Source organism: Aulonocara stuartgranti, assembly GCF_965226115.1.
Source record: "Aulonocara stuartgranti genome assembly, chromosome: 4".
In the NCBI taxonomy this organism is placed as follows: domain Eukaryota; kingdom Metazoa; phylum Chordata; class Actinopteri; order Cichliformes; family Cichlidae; genus Aulonocara; species Aulonocara stuartgranti.
The window spans coordinates 155,543-177,616 of NC_138942.1; the positions used below are offsets into that span (position 1 = coordinate 155,543).

Sequence of the window (22,074 nt, forward strand, 5' to 3'; positions counted from 1 at the left end):
TCAATTTCGAAAACAAATGTCACCTTTTTGTCTAAGCCTTTAGGATTATTTCAGGTTTTAAATGCCCATTTAAAAACCAAAATGCCATCCTGCCTCAGTTAAAACGGTTCCTGAAACTGTACTGCCTGATTAGTCACTGCACTGACATACTGTTGTGTTCAGTTATGTTTTTCTTTTCTTTTTAAAAAAAACAAAAAAAACAACAACCCTATGTTCCTAATTGGGTTAGAGCCGTTCAGCATGGTTTGAGTGAGATTAAGAATGATCCTTGTCATAACGAGTCACTGCCGTTTATTTAAATAAAGTTCAAAGCTAGGCTTGCAAAACTTGAATGGAATTTGCCTCTGATGTTGCTGTATTACTGTGCTACAGTCCTGTCGCACCATGTCATTTTTTAAAAAAGAAATGTATATATTTTGCATGATTGTCTGGGAAATGCAACCACCTCTGCGCAACCTTGATTCATATGCAATATGTAATCATGTTTGTGTAACATGAAAGAAAAAAGAGAAAAAACGATGATAAATGCAAAGACTGGTAACAGCGCTAAGAACCATAAAGCAAGAGAATTTTTAAAAAACTGTGAGAAATAAACTACACTGTAAAAAAAATAACCCTATTCAAATTAAAAAAAATGATGTCCAGTTGTCACATCCAAAATATTTGGCTTTATAGAATCCAAATTGAGTCACTTGATATGACCTGATACTTTTATGTTGATATAAACAATATTACTAGACTTGACTGAAACTTTAAATTTTGCATTGATCCAAATTGATTTTTTTACATAGAACCATATTTTAATTATTGAACCAAGCTAATATATTGAAATTTAACCAACCTAATGTATTCACATCGAACCAAATTAACATGAACTAATATGTTTGTGTTGAAGCCAGGTAATTGATTTACATATATTCAAACTATATTTTTTACATTTCATTTCAGTTCAAAAATGCTCTGCATTTCCTATAAAAAACAAGACAGTTGGCCAACCAATTATTTCAAAATTATTTATTGTTCCAAACCATTTTAACTATAATCAATAGAGAGGATTAGTAATATACAGATTTAGTGCTACAGCAGAAATGATTAGAGAAATGTTTGTTTTATAAAACCTGCAATCTTTTGAAAACCAGTATAAAACCTGCAATCTTTTGAAAACCAGTATAAAACCTGCAACCTGTCTAAAAGAACTGGCATAAAACCATTATAAAAACTCTTTTTAAACCAATTTGCAAGTACTCAAAAATGTTTATATGTGCACTGTGCCTGTACAATGTAAAAAAAAAAAAAATCTACACATGTATCAATGAAATCAACTTAAATCTCCCTTTCAAATGGGTGTTCTTATAAATTTTGAATGTAGAATACCACTGCAGGCCAACCAAGCAAAATAACCAAGCACACATGCACATGCATGTGCACATACACATGCACACATGCATGCAAACACACTACTGTGCAGTGTTAAGTTCACAATTAAGTTTGCGAATCTTAGAGGTCATCTTGTTAAAGTCAAGCTCCATCATAATCTTTTGAAGAGCCTCAAAGGTGAACCTGAATCCTCGTGGATATTCCATATTAAGAGCATAACAGAGTCCAAAGACCATTGCCACTCCAGCTGCCACAGAAGGCAACTCATTCAGGACTTCCACACCATCAATGATTATCCCGATGTCTCGAGGCTGATGTAGGAGGCTTGAGTTGTCCCTGAAGACGAAGAGTGCCATGGTGGTACTCTGCAGCTCTTCCTCAGCTTCATCTTTCTGGGATATCTTGAGGTAAAATATGGAACAAAATGTACAAGTGAAGAACTGAAGTCTGGCACACCTGATAAATCTTTGACCATAATAAACTACTATTTTGATAGTTGTTTGGTCACAGACTATTAGAACAATTATTTGACTAATCAGATTGTGAATTGCATAATCATTAAATTAAATCAATGGTGGAACATTTTCATAAATGTTCCACAAAGCCCAAGAAAAAAAAAAGAAAACAATACAGAACCCTAAGATATTAACTTGATGAGTTGATTAATCGTTGCTGTCCTACATTAATCACTGCATTTAATAGCAGAGTTGTCAAATTTACATCAAGAGACTGCATCTCATGTAGAGACAGAACAGATATGGACATACCATGTATTCTTTTATCAAGTCCTCAACACATCAGCAAGGTGAATGAGAGGATAATGAGGGAGAGTCTAGATTATTATGAAATGTTTAAAAAGGATGTGCAGTGTAAATGCAAAATGATACCTGTTCAGATTAAATGAAAATGTATGCTTCAGCCATGGAATGGATGGAGCGATCTGTGGTTCTGAAAGCATACAGAAAAAAAGAATAATGTTACTTCTCTATAAAACACATTACATAGAAAAACCAAGAAATACGTAACATGACATACCAAACAGTCTACAGACCAGCCATTAGCGACTAAGTTTGGCATAGGGTCAATTTTTTGCTGTTAAAATTAAAATTTCTTCAGAAAATGCACATTTTTCCGAGCCGCGCCTGAAAGTCAATTAAAGGAATTAGTCTTATGTCATTGATCTTATATGCTGGCTTGTTATTTCTGTCTCTAAATCATGCACATTAATAATTATCTTTTGCGCTCGGTGTACACACACATAACACACAGATATTTATATGAAGAGAGACAAACGTGCGCGCACAAACACAAGCTTGTGTCTAGAAACCGCGAGCTCACCAGAAAAATTCAAACGAAGCGGAGCACGGAGTTATACTATGAATGTTATGAACTATGAACTTATGCTAGCTAGCTTTATCCACCACCGATGCATCGTGGTAACGCTAGCTAGTTAGGCAAAAAGCCGTGTTTTACCAGTATACTAACTTGTATTCCCGACTGTGATGGTCGGTTTCTGGTAACCAGTTCTAACGTTGCGCAGGATAGCTAGCTAGCTTATAGCTAGCAGCTACAATCATGCAAAAATTAGGGGTGGCTGTCGACCCAGCTTAAATGGGGTTATTTTCTGCGATTTTGGCAATACAAATTATAAAAGCTTTTGTAACACACTTGGCTTTACTTACGTTTATTTTCAGATGAAATTAATCAAAGATGTGACATGATGTTTCCAGCAGCCATGCAGAATAAAAATGGGTCCCGGTCTATTTCTGGTGGGCGTGTTCAAGTGCAAATCACTTTGACTCAAATTAAAGATATTATCTGTTCAACATGAAAAGAAATATATGTTTTGAGAGAAATCAAAAACTTTGCGTTGCGATGTTCACAATCCTGTACTGACACTATGGGCACATTTTTAGAAATCTATTTAATTCCACAGAAAGGTTAGCCACTTTAGTGTTTCACTTGTGACCTATTTATAGCTCACTGAAGAAGGTTTTAAAATGCAACAATGTTCGGAGATAGAGAGAAAAAAAAAAGAACTTTGGTGCAGGTGCAGGTGCAGTCTTTATGTAGCTTTCTGGTGACCTTAAAAGAACCTTTACGAAGCCCGTTGACAGGCCTTTAATCGAATGATCGGTTGGTTGATTGATAACAGAAAAAAATGACACATAAGATGGACATAAAGGACTGAAAACACCAAGAGCAAAATATTGCATCGCACTCATTTATGTAGTTTATTTTTAGATTAGATAATTTTGCAAAATAACGCAGCAAAATAAATAATAAGAGCCGGGATGTGCAGACTATTTAGCACTGAAAAAACTCCGTCCATGTGAACAGAATCAGGTGTTACCTTACCTGTTGATTAAATATCAAGACTATTTAGCAATAAGCTTACTTTAAAGGCTCGTAATAGGTGAACTGTCTTGGTATAGTTGAGTCACGCAGAGTTCATGGTCCATGTTGTGTTACTTGTTGTTTGTGTGTGTGTGTGTGTGTCACCCGATGACCCCTGGCGCCGGAGCGTCTAGACTACATTAGAGATGTGTCACAGCAAAGAGCCGCACCTGCGCTCAAAGAGAGCACATACATAGAGGTGAGGTATGAGGATAAATGGATAGATGCGGTCCTTTTTCGAAGCTGAGCGCACAGTTGTATTTCCTGCACAATCACACACGAAGTGAGGCTGTGTTTATGCCGGTTATACCATGAATATACACCCTGCAGGCACCACTTGTTTGTCAAACTGTTTATGAAGCAAAAGTCACATTTCTGTTTATTTACAAAGCAAAAAGAAGGGGGGGAAAGAGGCGTAGGAGGGGGTGGAGCGTGCGCACTAGCATACCGGCGACGGCTGTTTCCTTTCACTAAAAGGAAAAAAATAATAAAATGTGTACTTCACGTTACGGTTGAAACTGGGGTTTTTTTTGTGTTTTTTTTTATTTTTATTTTATAGAAACAATTTTTGCTCATAACCAATTGACAGGGGATTTCTTAAAATCACCCCGCAGTTCTTCAGCTGAGACACCTGAGTTAGAAAACACAAACACTGCAGCTGTCTTTGTACAAACTTGTACAAACTCTGTTTTGACCTTGTATACTGTATTTCCCCAGCCCCTCTATTTTGAAACTAAAACTATTGAACCTTAATTCAATTTCTCACTTCACATAATCGTTTCACTTTTGCCTTGAAGTGTTACTTTTAATTTAATTTAATTATTTTTTTATGACGCATGTTCTCTGGTGAGTTCAGGTACATCTGTAACTTCAAGTGGAATAGTTGCATGTGAGTTAAAAATTTTCTATAATACCAAAAAAAAAAAAAAAAAAAGACAAAATACTGACGTTTTTGTCGAATAATCTGTCTGACATGAGGGATAATATAGCATTTGCATTTTAACTAAAAGACTCGCGCACTGACACTATGGGCACATTTTTAGAAATCTATTTAATTCCACAGAAAGGTTAGCCACTTTAGTGTTTCACTTGTGACCTATGAAGTACCCCCGAAATTGTATCATATTAAACAACAACAACAACAATAACAACAACAATAAACACTCGAGGACTTTAAAGAGTTTAATTTTTTCCGAGGTTTGAGAGCGCTCACCCCGGCTCGGGGCTCCACAGATGTGCTGGATGAGAGCTCCTTGCTGCAGACTGCAGCGGAGTGTTTGACAGTCAAACTTGAAACAGTCTTTGGAACTGAAACGGTCTCTGCCAACACGAACACATACCCCAAACAGTTCGGTAAATATGTACAGTTTCTCGCAGCTTCAGTTTTCAGCAGCTACCAGAACTTGCCTACCGTCTGCATCCTCCCAGCAGCCTCGCACTTCATCTGCGGGCAGTACTTGCGTGTGTGAGCGCTGTCACCGGTGGCTTCGCAGATCGGGCAAGTGTAGTTCCGGAGGACGGGGCAGAAAACTATCCCGTCGTCTGATTTGAGCTTGTGAGATAGGTACACCCTCGGAGTCTCCCCGTTCTGCTTGCATAAGCGGCAGTAGTCCGAGGATGAGGCGCTGCTGCTGGTGTCCGACGCGCTGCTGGTCGGACTGGACTGTGATGAGTTTTTGGAGGATTTCTTCCCCCGAGTGGAAGTGTGGACCTTACTCCAAGGGGGCGCTTGTCCCTTCTTTGGACGCTCGGTGTCTCGGTTATCAACCTCACGGTTGCTGCACAGTTTCTCGAACACTTGGCTCAGATTCATGTAGTCGTGCCACATGTTAAAGCTGTCCCCACCAGTGAGGATCGAGTTCTGGACCTCCAGTTGTCTCGGCATTGTGGTCATTTTTTGGCAGAAGTAAAACTGAGAGTGTGTTTGGAGCGCCTCATATTTATAGCTCACTGAAGAAGGTTTTAAAATGCAACAATGTTCGGAGATAGAGAGAAAAAAAAAAGAACTTTGGTGCAGGTGCAGGTGCAGTCTTTTATGTAGCTTTCTGGTGACCTTAAAAGAACCTTTACGAAGCCCGTTGACAGGCCTTTAATCGAATGATCGGTTGGTTGATTGATAACAGAAAAAAAGGACACATAAGATGGACATAAAGGACTGAAAACACCAAGAGCAAAATATTGCATCGCACTCATTTATGTAGTTTATTTTTAGATTAGATAATTTTGCAAAATAACGCAGCAAAATAAATAATAAGAGCCGGGATGTGCAGACTATTTAGCACTGAAAAAACTCCGTCCATGTGAACAGAATCAGGTGTTACCTTACCTGTTGATTAAATATCAAGACTATTTAGCAATAAGCTTACTTTAAAGGCTCGTAATAGGTGAACTGTCTTGGTATAGTTGAGTCACGCAGAGTTCATGGTCCATGTTGTGTTACTTGTTGTTTGTGTGTGTGTGTGTGTGTGTGTCACCCGATGACCCCTGGCGCCGGAGCGTCTAGACTACATTAGAGATGTGTCACAGCAAAGAGCCGCACCTGCGCTCAAAGAGAGCACATACATAGAGGTGAGGTATGAGGATAAATGGATAGATGCGGTCCTTTTTCGAAGCTGAGCGCACAGTTGTATTTCCTGCACAATCACACACGAAGTGAGGCTGTGTTTATGCCGGTTATACCATGAATATACACCCTGCAGGCACCACTTGTTTGTCAAACTGTTTATGAAGCAAAAGTCACATTTCTGTTTATTTACAAAGCAAAAAGAAGGGGGGAAAGAGGCGTAGGAGGGGGTGGAGCGTGCGCACTAGCATACCGGCGACGGCTGTTTCCTTTCACTAAAAGGAAAAAAATAATAAAATGTGTACTTCACGTTACGGTTGAAACTGGTTTTTTTTTTTTTTTGTTTTTTTTTTTTATAGAAACAATTTTTGCTCATAACCAATTGACAGGGGATTTCTTAAAATCACCCCGCAGTTCTTCAGCTGAGACACCTGAGTTAGAAAACACAAACACTGCAGCTGTCTTTAACTCGCGAGGGCAGTCATGGACGCAAGACCTGCGTCTCATCACTGCTGCTTTGTGAATGTCTGTCTGTGAAAAGCGCTTAATAAATAAAGTTTACTTACTTACTTACTTACTGAGCCTGCAGTTCAGAAATTTAACCATTAGATGGAGTCATTGCCAAAGCAATGACTCCATCTAATTGCTATGACTTTTGGTGTTTATTTTGGACCTTAACTCGCCCCACAGTTTTGAGACAAGGTTCACATATGATATATCATTGTGTGCGGCTGGAGCTGGAATGAGTTGCTATGACTTTTGGTGTTTATTACTTCTATAGTTTTTTAAATATGAATATTTTAATGCAAGTTTTTTCCCATTGAAATGAATGGAGAACAAGAAAACTTCATTTGTGGTGTGCTGGCTCACTCTAGTGGTATGTCGGGAGTAATGGAGGCGGCCGCTGTGTCCCTGTGGTTGGCATACTTGTCAGATATCGACAAATCCTACACTACAGACCAGTTGACAGCGTGCAATAACCCAGCCGATTCATTCGTCTTTACACTACCTCACAATCGACTCAACGGTGAGTTATTTGTTTGTTTTGTTTTCTCACAATTAATGTAAAGCCAAGGTATATATCAACGGCGGGGGGACGCTTTTATTTTGTATAACTACCGGAAGTAGTTCCTGTGTACTGAGCTAGCTGGGTAGCTAGCGCCGCGTCGCTTAAAAAGCAGCCGGGCTTGTCTTAAACTTAAGAGGCTGACACTCGCTAAACCACCCGATCGCTCGCCAAGCGACAGACGTCCATGTGTTCAACAACAGACACACGTCATTCCCCTTCGTGGTCTAAACCAATCAGAGATAGTCGGGGCGGGACCTCTGTCCGTGGTCGAGCTGGACGTGGAGGTGGATAGAGACGGGTGAGTAGCTTGAATGAAGCGATATCGATTCATTAAATCCTGAATTGAATGAATATAAATGTGTTTTACCAGAAACGCCAGAATCTCAGGTTAAAGCTCACAAAACTATTTCAACAACAACCAGCAAATGAGAGCAGGAAACGCATTCCACACGAAGACGTAAACAGAGCGGACCGACGCATCAGAATTAGCTTAGTCGGCGTGGGGGCTAATATCATCCTTAATTCCTTCTTACTTTTGCTGTTTTGCTTCCAACACGATAAAACCCACAGCTGTGCGTGAACTGTGAGAGAAACTTCAAGAAAAGTTTCCCATCTCAAACATGTGTTTTCTGCATTACTCATTCGCTTATTACCCATCAGTCTACCGTTGTTTACAGCGCTGGCGGCCGCTGTCTTTTCTTTCCTTTGTAAATGACGTCGGATAATAAAGCTTAATTTCTGCTGTTTAATACTGAAGAAATGTAAACTTTTTCAAATTAGGTATAATTGCAGAATATTTTTAAGGTTATCTGCTATAAAATCCATGCCAGGAAAATCTCCTTTATGTTTTTATTTTTTTATTTTTTTATTCTCAGTTACTTTGACACAACGGCATGTGCTGTGATGGTCACATCTCTGATAAAGTTTAGTGTCAGTACTGATAAATGATCAGAATTATAAGATCTCTCACTTTCTGAGTAAAAATTGCACCAAATCGAATCTGGATTATGTGGATTATAGAAATCAGTGATGATACACAGTGTGTGTGTGTGTGTGTGTGTGTGTGTGTGTGTGTGTGTGTGTGTGTGCTTTGGTGTGTGTGCTTTGGTGTGTGTGTGTGTGTGTGTGTGACAGAGAGAGAGAGAGTGACACTTGCTGTGTATTTAAGAAACAAACGCTCAAAGAAACCAAACAGAATGACACAGGCAGAAAGACACTGTTTTATTTTGGTAACCAATGATGCATTTCTTCTCCGCTTGTACAGTGCACCCTGAAGCCGTGTGTGGACCAGGAGATCAGCAGAACAGGAACCACAGAGCGTCAGCGGCAGACATCCAAGCTGCACAGGGCACACGCAGCACCAGGCAGAATTAATGACGTCCCTGATCCACAGCTCAAGCCCAGCCACCCGCTGCCTCCTCGCCGCCTCCTCCCGGGACCTTCAAGGACCACCCACCAGCCACTGGTACACATTCCAATCTTACACAATGGCCCCAGCATCACAGGGCATCTCCTGACATTAAAATCTATCCTGATTTCTGTTGTTTTTCCCTCATCTCTGAGCCGCTGAGTGTGAGTGTGTGTGTGTGTGTGTGTGTGTGTGTGTGTGTGTGTGTGTGTGTGTGTGTGTGTGTCTCTCTCTCTTTTACACAAAAAACACATGTCAGTTGTTAAGGAAAATGTTATAAAACACTTCTTCAGTAAAGACTCAGAGAAGAGAAACACACAGAACTTCTTGCTAGCAAGGGCAGCCTCCACTCTAAGAGACTCCAGTGAGAGAACTGCCCCGGTCTTTATTTTATACTCCATTGAGTGTGTGTGTGTGTGTGTGTGTGTGTGTGTGTGTGTGTTGACAGAGAGAGAGAGAGAGAGAGAGAGACAGAGAGAGAGAGAGAGAGAGAGAGAGGGAGAGATACAAAGGAATGTAATTCAAATTTTGCACTTCAGACCTTACAGTGTGTGTGTGTGTGTGTGTGTGTGTGTGTGTGTGTCTGTCTTTTACACAAAAAATGCACTTGCAACAACTTTAATATGGAATGTACTGGACTTCCCAGCTAGGCGCCCTCCTGTGGATGACAGGTGCAATTGATTGTCAAAAGCAGATATCTAACAGCTTCTGACACTTTGTACCGCATTGAGCCAGCAGAGGGAGCCCCCCTGGTTCAATCCCAGTTGCACAGCAGTTGTGACCAGCTTCTGTCTGTGTGCTTTGGTGTGTGTGAGTGTGTGTGTGTGTGTGTGTGTTGACAGAGAGAGAGAGAGAGAGAGAGAGAGAGAGAGAGAGAGGGAGAGATACAAAGGAATGTAATTCAAATTTTGCACTTCAGACCTTACTGTGTGTGTGTGTGTGTGTGTGTGTGTGTGTGTGTGTGTGTGTGTGTCTGTCTTTTACACAAAAAATGCACTTGCAACAACTTTAATATGGAATGTACTGGACTTCCCAGCTAGGCGCCCTCCTGTGGACGACAGGTGCAATCCCAGTTGCACAGCACTTGACCAGCTTCTGTGTGTGTGTGTGTGTGTGTGACAGACAGACAGACAGACAGACAGAGAGGGAGATTCAAAGCATCAGGACCAGGAGATGACACAGTGCTCCAAAGGCCTGGTTCTGCTGCCTCCTCCTCCACCCACCTGCTGCAGACGCTTCTGTGAAGGGAAACTGCTACATGTTATGTCACCGATCCCTGCCATGCTGCGTGTCGAACGACCCGGCAGGGCCTGCTGAGTACAGTGGTGGTGGACCCAGGCCCTCTGCACCTTCCTTTCTCCGACTGGGACCGTTTTGTCCCATCCTTTTTGGTCCGATTCGCCATATCTCCAGAACCGAAGAAGCCATCGGCGTGGCCTCTTCGCCACAGCGTCCGGCACCCACCAAAACCCCCACCTAGACACCAACATCAGCCCTCTACACCTCTTACTTTTTCAGTTATTCCACTTTTGTCCCATCCTCTCCTGGCTTTTTCCCCATAACCTATCATTTAAGCCTCATCATACCTGCCGTGGGCCACTGGAGGGAGACAAATCACCATGCACTAAAATTCAAATTTTGCACTGCAAACCTCACAGTGTCTGTGTCTGTGTGTGTGTGTGTGTGTGTGTGTGTGTGTGCGCGCTTTGGTGTGTGTGTGTGTGTGTGTGTGTGTGCGCGCTTTGGTGTGTGTGCTTTGGTGTGTGTGTGTGTGTGTGACAGAGAGAGAGAGAGAGAGAGTGACACTTGCTGTGTATTTAAGAAACAAACGCTCAAAGAAACCAAACAGAATGACACAGGCAGAAAGACACTGTTTTATTTTGGTAACCAATGATGCATTTCTTATCCCCTTGTACAGGGCCTTTTATGACAGGAACAGGAACCACAGAGCGTCAGCCGCACACATCGAAGCTGCACAGGGCACACGCGGCACCACGCAGAATAAATGACGTTCCTGGGCCAAGGCCGAAGCCCAGCCACCCGCTGCCTCCTCGCCGCCTCCTCCCGGGACCTTCAAGGACCACCCACCAGCCACTGGTACACATTCCAATCTTACACAATGGCCCCAGCATCACAGGGCATCTCCTGACATTAAAATCTATCCTGATTTCTGTTGTTTTTCCCTCATCTCTGAGCCGCTGAGTGTGAGTGTGTGTGTGTGTGTGTGTGTGTGTGTGTGTGTGTGTGTGTGTGTGTGTGTCTCTCTCTCTTTTACACAAAAAACACATGTCAGTTGTTAAGGAAAATGTTATAAAACACTTCTTCAGTAAAGACTCAGAGAAGAGAAACACACAGAACTTCTTGCTAGCAAGGGCAGCCTCCACTCTAAGAGACTCCAGTGAGAGAACTGCCCCGGTCTTTATTTTATACTCCATTGAGTGTGTGTGTGTGTGTGTGTGTGTGTGTGTGTGTGTGTTGACAGAGAGAGAGAGAGAGAGAGAGAGACAGAGAGAGAGAGAGAGAGAGAGAGAGGGAGAGATACAAAGGAATGTAATTCAAATTTTGCACTTCAGACCTTACAGTGTGTGTGTGTGTGTGTGTGTGTGTGTGTGTTGACAGAGAGAGAGAGAGAGAGAGAGAGACAGAGAGAGAGAGAGAGAGAGAGAGAGAGGGAGAGATACAAAGGAATGTAATTCAAATTTTGCACTTCAGACCTTACAGTGTGTGTGTGTGTGTGTGTGTGTGTGTGTGTGTGTCTGTCTTTTACACAAAAAATGCACTTGCAACAACTTTAATATGGAATGTACTGGACTTCCCAGCTAGGCGCCCTCCTGTGGATGACAGGTGCAATTGATTGTCAAAAGCAGATATCTAACAGCTTCTGACACTTTGTACCGCATTGAGCCAGCAGAGGGAGCCCCCCTGGTTCAATCCCAGTTGCACAGCAGTTGTGACCAGCTTCTGTCTGTGTGCTTTGGTGTGTGTGAGTGTGTGTGTGTGTGTGTGTGTTGACAGAGAGAGAGAGAGAGAGAGAGAGAGAGAGAGAGAGAGAGAGAGGGAGAGATACAAAGGAATGTAATTCAAATTTTGCACTTCAGACCTTACTGTGTGTGTGTGTGTGTGTGTGTGTGTGTGTGTGTGTGTGTGTGTGTCTGTCTTTTACACAAAAAATGCACTTGCAACAACTTTAATATGGAATGTACTGGACTTCCCAGCTAGGCGCCCTCCTGTGGACGACAGGTGCAATCCCAGTTGCACAGCACTTGACCAGCTTCTGTGTGTGTGTGTGTGTGTGTGTGTGTGTGTGTGTGTGTGTGTGACAGACAGACAGACAGACAGACAGAGAGGGAGATTCAAAGCATCAGGACCAGGAGATGACACAGTGCTCCAAAGGCCTGGTTCTGCTGCCTCCTCCTCCACCCACCTGCTGCAGACGCTTCTGTGAAGGGAAACTGCTACATGTTATGTCACCGATCCCTGCCATGCTGCGTGTCGAACGACCCGGCAGGGCCTGCTGAGTACAGTGGTGGTGGACCCAGGCCCTCTGCACCTTCCTTTCTCCGACTGGGACCGTTTTGTCCCATCCTTTTTGGTCCGATTCGCCATATCTCCAGAACCGAAGAAGCCATCGGCGTGGCCTCTTCGCCACAGCGTCCGGCACCCACCAAAACCCCCACCTAGACACCAACATCAGCCCTCTACACCTCTTACTTTTTCAGTTATTCCACTTTTGTCCCATCCTCTCCTGGCTTTTTCCCCATAACCTATCATTTAAGCCTCATCATACCTGCCGTGGGCCACTGGAGGGAGACAAATCACCATGCACTAAAATTCAAATTTTGCACTGCAAACCTCACAGTGTCTGTGTCTGTGTGTGTGTGTGTGTGCGCGCTTTGGTGTGTGTGTGTGTGTGTGTGTGTGTGCGCGCTTTGGTGTGTGTGCTTTGGTGTGTGTGTGTGTGTGTGTGTGTGACAGAGAGAGAGAGAGAGAGAGTGACACTTGCTGTGTATTTAAGAAACAAACGCTCAAAGAAACCAAACAGAATGACACAGGCAGAAAGACACTGTTTTATTTTGGTAACCAATGATGCATTTCTTATCCCCTTGTACAGGGCCTTTTATGACAGGAACAGGAACCACAGAGCGTCAGCCGCACACATCGAAGCTGCACAGGGCACACGCGGCACCACGCAGAATAAATGACGTTCCTGGGCCAAGGCCGAAGCCCAGCCACCCGCTGCCTCCTCGCCGCCTCCTCCTGGGACCTTCAAGGACCACCCACCAGCCACTGGTACACATTCCAATCTTACACAATGGCCCCAGCATCACAGGGCATCTCCTGACATTAAAATCTATCCTGATTTCTGTTGTTTTTCCCTCATCTCTGAGCCGCTGAGTGTGAGTGTGTGTGTGTGTGTGTGTGTGTGTGTGTGTGTGTGTGTGTGTGTCTCTCTCTCTTTTACACAAAAAACACATGTCAGTTGTTAAGGAAAATGTTATAAAACACTTCTTCAGTAAAGACTCAGAGAAGAGAAACACACAGAACTTCTTGCTAGCAAGGGCAGCCTCCACTCTAAGAGACTCCAGTGAGAGAACTGCCCCGGTCTTTATTTTATACTCCATTGAGCGTGTGTGTGTGCGTGTGTGTGTGTGTGTGTGTGTTGACAGAGAGAGAGAGAGAGAGACAGAGAGAGAGAGAGAGAGGGAGAGATACAAAGGAATGTAATTCAAATTTTGCACTTCAGACCTTACAGTGTGTGTGTGTGTGTGTGTGTGTGTGTGTGTGTGTGTGTGTGTGTGTGTGTGTGTGTTGACAGAGAGAGAGAGAGAGAGAGAGACAGAGAGAGAGAGAGAGAGAGAGAGAGAGGGAGAGATACAAAGGAATGTAATTCAAATTTTGCACTTCAGACCTTACAGTGTGTGTGTGTGTGTGTGTGTGTGTGTGTCTGTCTTTTACACAAAAAATGCACTTGCAACAACTTTAATATGGAATGTACTGGACTTCCCAGCTAGGCGCCCTCCTGTGGATGACAGGTGCAATTGATTGTCAAAAGCAGATATCTAACAGCTTCTGACACTTTGTACCGCATTGAGCCAGCAGAGGGAGCCCCCCTGGTTCAATCCCAGTTGCACAGCAGTTGTGACCAGCTTCTGTCTGTGTGCTTTGGTGTGTGTGAGTGTGTGTGTGTGTGTGTGTGTGTTGACAGAGAGAGAGAGAGAGAGACAGAGAGAGAGAGAGAGAGAGAGAGAGAGAGAGAGGGAGAGATACAAAGGAATGTAATTCAAATTTTGCACTTCAGACCTTACTGTGTGTGTGTGTGTGTGTGTGTGTGTGTGTGTGTGTCTGTCTTTTACACAAAAAATGCACTTGCAACAACTTTAATATGGAATGTACTGGACTTCCCAGCTAGGCGCCCTCCTGTGGACGACAGGTGCAATCCCAGTTGCACAGCACTTGACCAGCTTCTGTGTGTGTGTGTGTGTGTGTGTGACAGACAGACAGACAGACAGACAGAGAGGGAGATTCAAAGCATCAGGACCAGGAGATGACACAGTGCTCCAAAGGCCTGGTTCTGCTGCCTCCTCCTCCACCCACCTGCTGCAGACGCTTCTGTGAAGGGAAACTGCTACATGTTATGTCACCGATCCCTGCCATGCTGCGTGTCGAACGACCCGGCAGGGCCTGCTGAGTACAGTGGTGGTGGAATCGGCCCGATCGGACACTCCTATCTGCCACTTTGACCTTTTTATTCCGTCAAATTTGGACCCATTTACACCAAGTCCAGAACCGTTGGTGCTATCGACATGGGGTCTTCACCAGGGTGTCCGGAGCACCCCGAAACCCCCCCGTAGACACCACTTTCATCCCTCTACGACACTTACTTTCCCAGTTATTCCATTTTATTCCGTCAAGCTCTGGCTATTACCCCCTAACCTAACCTAACCAACCCTCATCATACCTGCATTTGTCCACTGGAGGGAGACAAAAACACCAAGCTCTGAGATTCAAATTTTGAACTGCAGACCTCACAGTGTCTGTGTGTGTGTGTGTGTGTGTGTGTGTGTGTGTGTGTGTGTGTGTGTGTGTGTGTGTGTGTGTGTGTGACAGAGAGAGAGAGAGAGTGACACTTGCTGTGTATTTAAGAAACAAACGCTCAAAGAAACCAAACAGAATGACACAGGCAGAAAGACACTGTTTTATTTTGGTAACCAATGATGCATTTCTTCTCCCCTTGTACAGTACACCCTGAAGCCGTGTGTGGACCAGGAGATCAGCAGAACAGGAACCACAGAGCGTCAGCGGCAGACATCCAAGCTGCACAGGGCACACGCAGCACCAGGCAGAATTAATGACGTCCCTGATCCACAGCTCAAGCCCAGCCACCCGCTGCCTCCTCGCCGCCTCCTCCCGGGACCTTCAAGGACCACCCACCAGCCACTGGTACACATTCCAATCTTACACAATGGCCCCAGCATCACAGGGCATCTCCTGACATTAAAATCTATCCTGATTTCTGTTGTTTTTCCCTCATCTCTGAGCCTGTGAGTGTGAGTGTGTGTGTGTGTGTGTGTGTGTGTGTGTGTGTGTGTGTGTCTCTCTCTCTTTTACACAAAAAACACATGTCAGTTGTTAAGGAAAATGTTATAAAACACTTCTTCAGTAAAGACTCAGAGAAGAGAAACACACAGAACTTCTTGCTAGCAAGGGCAGCCTCCACTCTAAGAGACTCCAGTGAGAGAACTGCCCCGGTCTTTATTTTATACTCCATTGAGCGTGTGTGTGTGCGTGTGTGTGTGTGTGTGTGTGTTGACAGAGAGAGAGAGAGAGAGACAGAGAGAGAGAGAGAGAGGGAGAGATACAAAGGAATGTAATTCAAATTTTGCACTTCAGACCTTACAGTGTGTGTGTGTGTGTGTGTGTGTGTGTGTGTGTGTGTGTGTGTGTGTGTGTGTGTGTTGACAGAGAGAGAGAGAGAGAGAGAGAGACAGAGAGAGAGAGAGAGAGAGAGAGAGAGGGAGAGATACAAAGGAATGTAATTCAAATTTTGCACTTCAGACCTTACAGTGTGTGTGTGTGTGTGTGTGTGTGTGTGTGTGTCTGTCTTTTACACAAAAAATGCACTTGCAACAACTTTAATATGGAATGTACTGGACTTCCCAGCTAGGCGCCCTCCTGTGGATGACAGGTGCAATTGATTGTCAAAAGCAGATATCTAACAGCTTCTGACACTTTGTACCGCATTGAGCCAGCAGAGGGAGCCCCCCTGGTTCAATCCCAGTTGCACAGCAGTTGTGACCAGCTTCTGTCTGTGTGCTTTGGTGTGTGTGAGTGTGTGTGTGTGTGTGTGTGTGTGTTGACAGAGAGAGAGAGAGAGAGACAGAGAGAGAGAGAGAGAGAGAGAGAGAGAGAGAGGGAGAGATACAAAGGAATGTAATTCAAATTTTGCACTTCAGACCTTACTGTGTGTGTGTGTGTGTGTGTGTGTGTGTGTGTGTGTGTCTGTCTTTTACACAAAAAATGCACTTGCAACAACTTTAATATGGAATGTACTGGACTTCCCAGCTAGGCGCCCTCCTGTGGACGACAGGTGCAATCCCAGTTGCACAGCACTTGACCAGCTTCTGTGTGTGTGTGTGTGTGTGTGACAGACAGACAGACAGACAGACAGAGAGGGAGATTCAAAGCATCAGGACCAGGAGATGACACAGTGCTCCAAAGGCCTGGTTCTGCTGCCTCCTCCTCCACCCACCTGCTGCAGACGCTTCTGTGAAGGGAAACTGCTACATGTTATGTCACCGATCCCTGCCATGCTGCGTGTCGAACGACCCGGCAGGGCCTGCTGAGTACAGTGGTGGTGGAATCGGCCCGATCGGACACTCCTATCTGCCACTTTGACCTTTTTATTCCGTCAAATTTGGACCCATTTACACCAAGTCCAGAACCGTTGGTGCTATCGACATGGGGTCTTCACCAGGGTGTCCGGAGCACCCCGAAACCCCCCCGTAGACACCACTTTCATCCCTCTACGACACTTACTTTCCCAGTTATTCCATTTTATTCCGTCAAGCTCTGGCTATTACCCCCTAACCTAACCAACCCTCATCATACCTGCATTTGTCCACTGGAGGGAGACAAAAACACCAAGCTCTGAGATTCAAATTTTGAACTGCAGACCTCACAGTGTCTGTGTGTGTGTGTGTGTGTGTGTGTGTGTGTGTGTGTGTGTGTGTGTGTGTGTGTGTGTGTGTGTGTGTGTGTGTGTGTGTGTGTGTGTGTGTGTGTGTGTGTGTGACAGAGAGAGAGAGAGAGTGACACTTGCTGTGTATTTAAGAAACAAACGCTCAAAGAAACCAAACAGAATGACACAGGCAGAAAGACACTGTTTTATTTTGGTAACCAATGATGCATTTCTTCTCCCCTTGTACAGTACACCCTGAAGCCGTGTGTGGACCAGGAGATCAGCAGAACAGGAACCACAGAGCGTCAGCGGCAGACATCGAAGCTGCACAGGGCACACGCGGCACCACGCAGAATAAATGACGTTCCTGGGCCAAGGCCGAAGCCCAGCCACCCGCTGCCTCCTCGCCGCCTCCTCCCGGGACCTTCAAGGACCACCCACCAGCCACTGGTACACATTCCAATCTTACACAATGGCCCCAGCATCACAGGGCATCTCCTGACATTAAAATCTATCCTGATTTCTGTTGTTTTTCCCTCATCTCTGAGCCGCTGAGTGTGAGTGTGTGTGTGTGTGTGTGTGTGTGTGTGTGTGTGTGTGTGTGTCTCTCTCTCTTTTACACAAAAAACACATGTCAGTTGTTAAGGAAAATGTTATAAAACACTTCTTCAGTAAAGACTCAGAGAAGAGAAACACACAGAACTTCTTGCTAGCAAGGGCAGCCTCCACTCTAAGAGACTCCAGTGAGAGAACTGCCCCGGTCTTTATTTTATACTCCATTGAGCGTGTGTGTGTGCGTGTGTGTGTGTGTGTGTGTGTTGACAGAGAGAGAGAGAGAGAGACAGAGAGAGAGAGGGAGAGATACAAAGGAATGTAATTCAAATTTTGCACTTCAGACCTTACAGTGTGTGTGTGTGTGTGTGTGTGTGTGTGTGTGTGTGTGTGTGTGTGTGTGTGTTGACAGAGAGAGAGAGAGAGAGAGAGAGACAGAGAGAGAGAGAGAGAGAGAGAGAGAGGGAGAGATACAAAGGAATGTAATTCAAATTTTGCACTTCAGACCTTACAGTGTGTGTGTGTGTGTGTGTGTGTGTGTGTGTCTGTCTTTTACACAAAAAATGCACTTGCAACAACTTTAATATGGAATGTACTGGACTTCCCAGCTAGGCGCCCTCCTGTGGATGACAGGTGCAATTGATTGTCAAAAGCAGATATCTAACAGCTTCTGACACTTTGTACCGCATTGAGCCAGCAGAGGGAGCCCCCCTGGTTCAATCCCAGTTGCACAGCAGTTGTGACCAGCTTCTGTCTGTGTGCTTTGGTGTGTGTGAGTGTGTGTGTGTGTGTGTGTGTGTTGACAGAGAGAGAGAGAGAGAGACAGAGAGAGAGAGAGAGAGAGAGAGAGAGAGAGAGGGAGAGATACAAAGGAATGTAATTCAAATTTTGCACTTCAGACCTTACTGTGTGTGTGTGTGTGTGTGTGTGTGTGTGTGTGTGTGTCTGTCTTTTACACAAAAAATGCACTTGCAACAACTTTAATATGGAATGTACTGGACTTCCCAGCTAGGCGCCCTCCTGTGGACGACAGGTGCAATCCCAGTTGCACAGCACTTGACCAGCTTCTGTGTGTGTGTGTGTGTGTGTGACAGACAGACAGACAGACAGACAGAGAGGGAGATTCAAAGCATCAGGACCAGGAGATGACACAGTGCTCCAAAGGCCTGGTTCTGCTGCCTCCTCCTCCACCCACCTGCTGCAGACGCTTCTGTGAAGGGAAACTGCTACATGTTATGTCACCGATCCCTGCCATGCTGCGTGTCGAACGACCCGGCAGGGCCTGCTGAGTACAGTGGTGGTGGAATCGGCCCGATCGGACACTCCTATCTGCCACTTTGACCTTTTTATTCCGTCAAATTTGGACCCATTTACACCAAGTCCAGAACCGTTGGTGCTATCGACATGGGGTCTTCACCAGGGTGTCCGGAGCACCCCGAAACCCCCCCGTAGACACCACTTTCATCCCTCTACGACACTTACTTTCCCAGTTATTCCATTTTATTCCGTCAAGCTCTGGCTATTACCCCCTAACCTAACCAACCCTCATCATACCTGCATTTGTCCACTGGAGGGAGACAAAAACACCAAGCTCTGAGATTCAAATTTTGAACTGCAGACCTCACAGTGTCTGTGTGTGTGTGTGTGTGTGTGTGTGTGTGTGTGTGTGTGTGTGTGTGTGTGTGTGTGTGTGACAGAGAGAGAGAGAGAGTGACACTTGCTGTGTATTTAAGAAACAAACGCTCAAAGAAACCAAACAGAATGACACAGGCAGAAAGACACTGTTTTATTTTGGTAACCAATGATGCATTTCTTCTCCCCTTGTACAGTACACCCTGAAGCCGTGTGTGGACCAGGAGATCAGCAGAACAGGAACCACAGAGCGTCAGCGGCAGACATCCAAGCTGCACAGGGCACACGCAGCACCAGGCAGAATTAATGACGTCCCTGATCCACAGCTCAAGCCCAGCCACCCGCTGCCTCCTCGCCGCCTCCTCCCGGGACCTTCAAGGACCACCCACCAGCCACTGGTACACATTCCAATCTTACACAATGGCCCCAGCATCACAGGGCATCTCCTGACATTAAAATCTATCCTGATTTCTGTTGTTTTTCCCTCATCTCTGAGCCGCTGAGTGTGTGTGTGTGTGTGTGTGTGTGTGTGTGTGTGTGTGTCTCTCTCTCTTTTACACAAAAAACACATGTCAGTTGTTAAGGAAAATGTTATAAAACACTTCTTCAGTAAAGACTCAGAGAAGAGAAACACACAGAACTTCTTGCTAGCAAGGGCAGCCTCCACTCTAAGAGACTCCAGTGAGAGAACTGCCCCGGTCTTTATTTTATACTCCATTGAGTGTGTGTGTGTGTGTGTGTGTGTGTGTGTGTGTTGACAGAGAGAGAGAGAGAGAGAGAGAGACAGAGAGAGAGAGAGAGAGAGAGAGAGGGAGAGATACAAAGGAATGTAATTCAAATTTTGCACTTCAGACCTTACAGTGTGTGTGTGTGTGTGTGTGTGTGTGTGTGTGTGTCTGTCTTTTACACAAAAAATGCACTTGCAACAACTTTAATATGGAATGTACTGGACTTCCCAGCTAGGCGCCCTCCTGTGGATGACAGGTGCAATTGATTGTCAAAAGCAGATATCTAACAGCTTCTGACACTTTGTACCGCATTGAGCCAGCAGAGGGAGCCCCCCTGGTTCAATCCCAGTTGCACAGCAGTTGTGACCAGCTTCTGTCTGTGTGCTTTGGTGTGTGTGAGTGTGTGTGTGTGTGTGTGTGTTGACAGAGAGAGAGAGAGAGAGACAGAGAGAGAGAGAGAGAGACAGAGAGAGAGAGGGAGAGATACAAAGGAATGTAATTCAAATTTTGCACTTCAGACCTTACTCTGTGTGTGTGTGTGTGTGTGTGTGTGTGTGTGTGTGTGTGTGTGTGTGTGTCTGTCTTTTACACAAAAAATGCACTTGCAACAACTTTAATATGGAATGTACTGGACTTCCCAGCTAGGCGCCCTCCTGTGGACGACAGGTGCAATCCCAGTTGCACAGCACTTGACCAGCTTCTGTGTGTGTGTGTGTGTGTGTGTGTGTGTGTGTGTGACAGACAGACAGACAGACAGACAGAGAGGGAGATTCAAAGCATCAGGACCAGGAGATGACACAGTGCTCCAAAGGCCTGGTTCTGCTGCCTCCTCCTCCACCCACCTGCTGCAGACGCTTCTGTGAAGGGAAACTGCTACATGTTATGTCACCGATCCCTGCCATGCTGCGTGTCGAACGACCCGGCAGGGCCTGCTGAGTACAGTGGTGGTGGACCCAGGCCCTCTGCACCTTCCTTTCTCCGACTGGGACCGTTTTGTCCCATCCTTTTTGGTCCGATTCGCCATATCTCCAGAACCGAAGAAGCCATCGGCGTGGCCTCTTCGCCACAGCGTCCGGCACCCACCAAAACCCCCACCTAGACACCAACATCAGCCCTCTACACCTCTTACTTTTTCAGTTATTCCACTTTTGTCCCATCCTCTCCTGGCTTTTTCCCCATAACCTATCATTTAAGCCTCATCATACCTGCCGTGGGCCACTGGAGGGAGACAAATCACCATGCACTAAAATTCAAATTTTGCACTGCAAACCTCACAGTGTCTGTGTCTGTGTGTGTGTGTGTGTGTGTGTGTGTGTGTGCGCGCTTTGGTGTGTGTGTGTGTGTGTGTGTGTGTGCGCGCTTTGGTGTGTGTGCTTTGGTGTGTGTGTGTGTGTGTGACAGAGAGAGAGAGAGAGAGAGTGACACTTGCTGTGTATTTAAGAAACAAACGCTCAAAGAAACCAAACAGAATGACACAGGCAGAAAGACACTGTTTTATTTTGGTAACCAATGATGCATTTCTTATCCCCTTGTACAGGGCCTTTTATGACAGGAACAGGAACCACAGAGCGTCAGCCGCACACATCGAAGCTGCACAGGGCACACGCGGCACCACGCAGAATAAATGACGTTCCTGGGCCAAGGCCGAAGCCCAGCCACCCGCTGCCTCCTCGCCGCCTCCTCCCGGGACCTTCAAGGACCACCCACCAGCCACTGGTACACATTCCAATCTTACACAATGGCCCCAGCATCACAGGGCATCTCCTGACATTAAAATCTATCCTGATTTCTGTTGTTTTTCCCTCATCTCTGAGCCGCTGAGTGTGAGTGTGTGTGTGTGTGTGTGTGTGTGTGTGTGTGTGTGTGTCTCTCTCTCTTTTACACAAAAAACACATGTCAGTTGTTAAGGAAAATGTTATAAAACACTTCTTCAGTAAAGACTCAGAGAAGAGAAACACACAGAACTTCTTGCTAGCAAGGGCAGCCTCCACTCTAAGAGACTCCAGTGAGAGAACTGCCCCGGTCTTTATTTTATACTCCATTGAGTGTGTGTGTGTGTGTGTGTGTGTGTGTGTGTGTGTGTTGACAGAGAGAGAGAGAGAGAGAGAGAGACAGAGAGAGAGAGAGAGAGAGAGAGAGGGAGAGATACAAAGGAATGTAATTCAAATT

The 22,074-nt window shown here is 45.1% G+C and overlaps 2 protein-coding genes and 1 long non-coding RNA gene across 4 annotated transcripts; 1 reads left to right on the forward strand and 2 right to left on the reverse strand.

The window, feature by feature from the left end:
• Nucleotides 1-600: 600 nt before the first annotated feature.
• On the reverse strand, nt 601-3,477 carry LOC309704332. Its single transcript, XR_014276192.1, has 3 exons — nt 3,060-3,477; nt 2,265-2,325; nt 601-1,778 (listed from the first exon to the last, which is right to left on the reverse strand). It is a non-coding gene; the product is annotated as an uncharacterized lncRNA (long non-coding RNA).
• A 1,162-nt stretch (nt 3,478-4,639) lies between these two features.
• LOC309705628 (nanos homolog 3-like) lies at nt 4,640-6,822 on the reverse strand (the record flags this gene model as incomplete). The annotated part of the gene is made up of 3 exons (XM_082531540.1): nt 4,640-5,861; nt 6,314-6,407; nt 6,807-6,822. 3 exons carry the CDS (start codon nt 6,820-6,822, stop codon nt 5,168-5,170), a joined length of 804 nt encoding a protein of 267 aa, XP_082387666.1. The 3' UTR covers nt 4,640-5,167.
• LOC309704331 (uncharacterized protein) lies at nt 5,849-21,622 on the forward strand. Of its 2 annotated transcripts, XM_082529415.1 has the most exons (8): nt 5,849-6,342; nt 7,213-7,364; nt 8,671-8,871; nt 10,733-10,911; nt 15,055-15,255; nt 17,243-17,443; nt 19,375-19,575; nt 21,443-21,622. In XM_082529415.1, the coding sequence occupies exons 4-8, from the start codon at nt 10,741-10,743 to the stop codon at nt 21,452-21,454; spliced, it is 786 nt and encodes a 261-aa protein (XP_082385541.1). In that variant the 5' UTR covers nt 5,849-6,342; nt 7,213-7,364; nt 8,671-8,871; nt 10,733-10,740; the 3' UTR covers nt 21,455-21,622. The 2 variants fall into 2 exon arrangements, with proteins under 2 accessions (XP_082385541.1, XP_082385540.1); XM_082529414.1 differs by lacking the exons at nt 5,849-6,342; nt 7,213-7,364 and adding an exon at nt 7,439-7,704.
• Nucleotides 21,623-22,074: the final 452 nt, after the last annotated feature.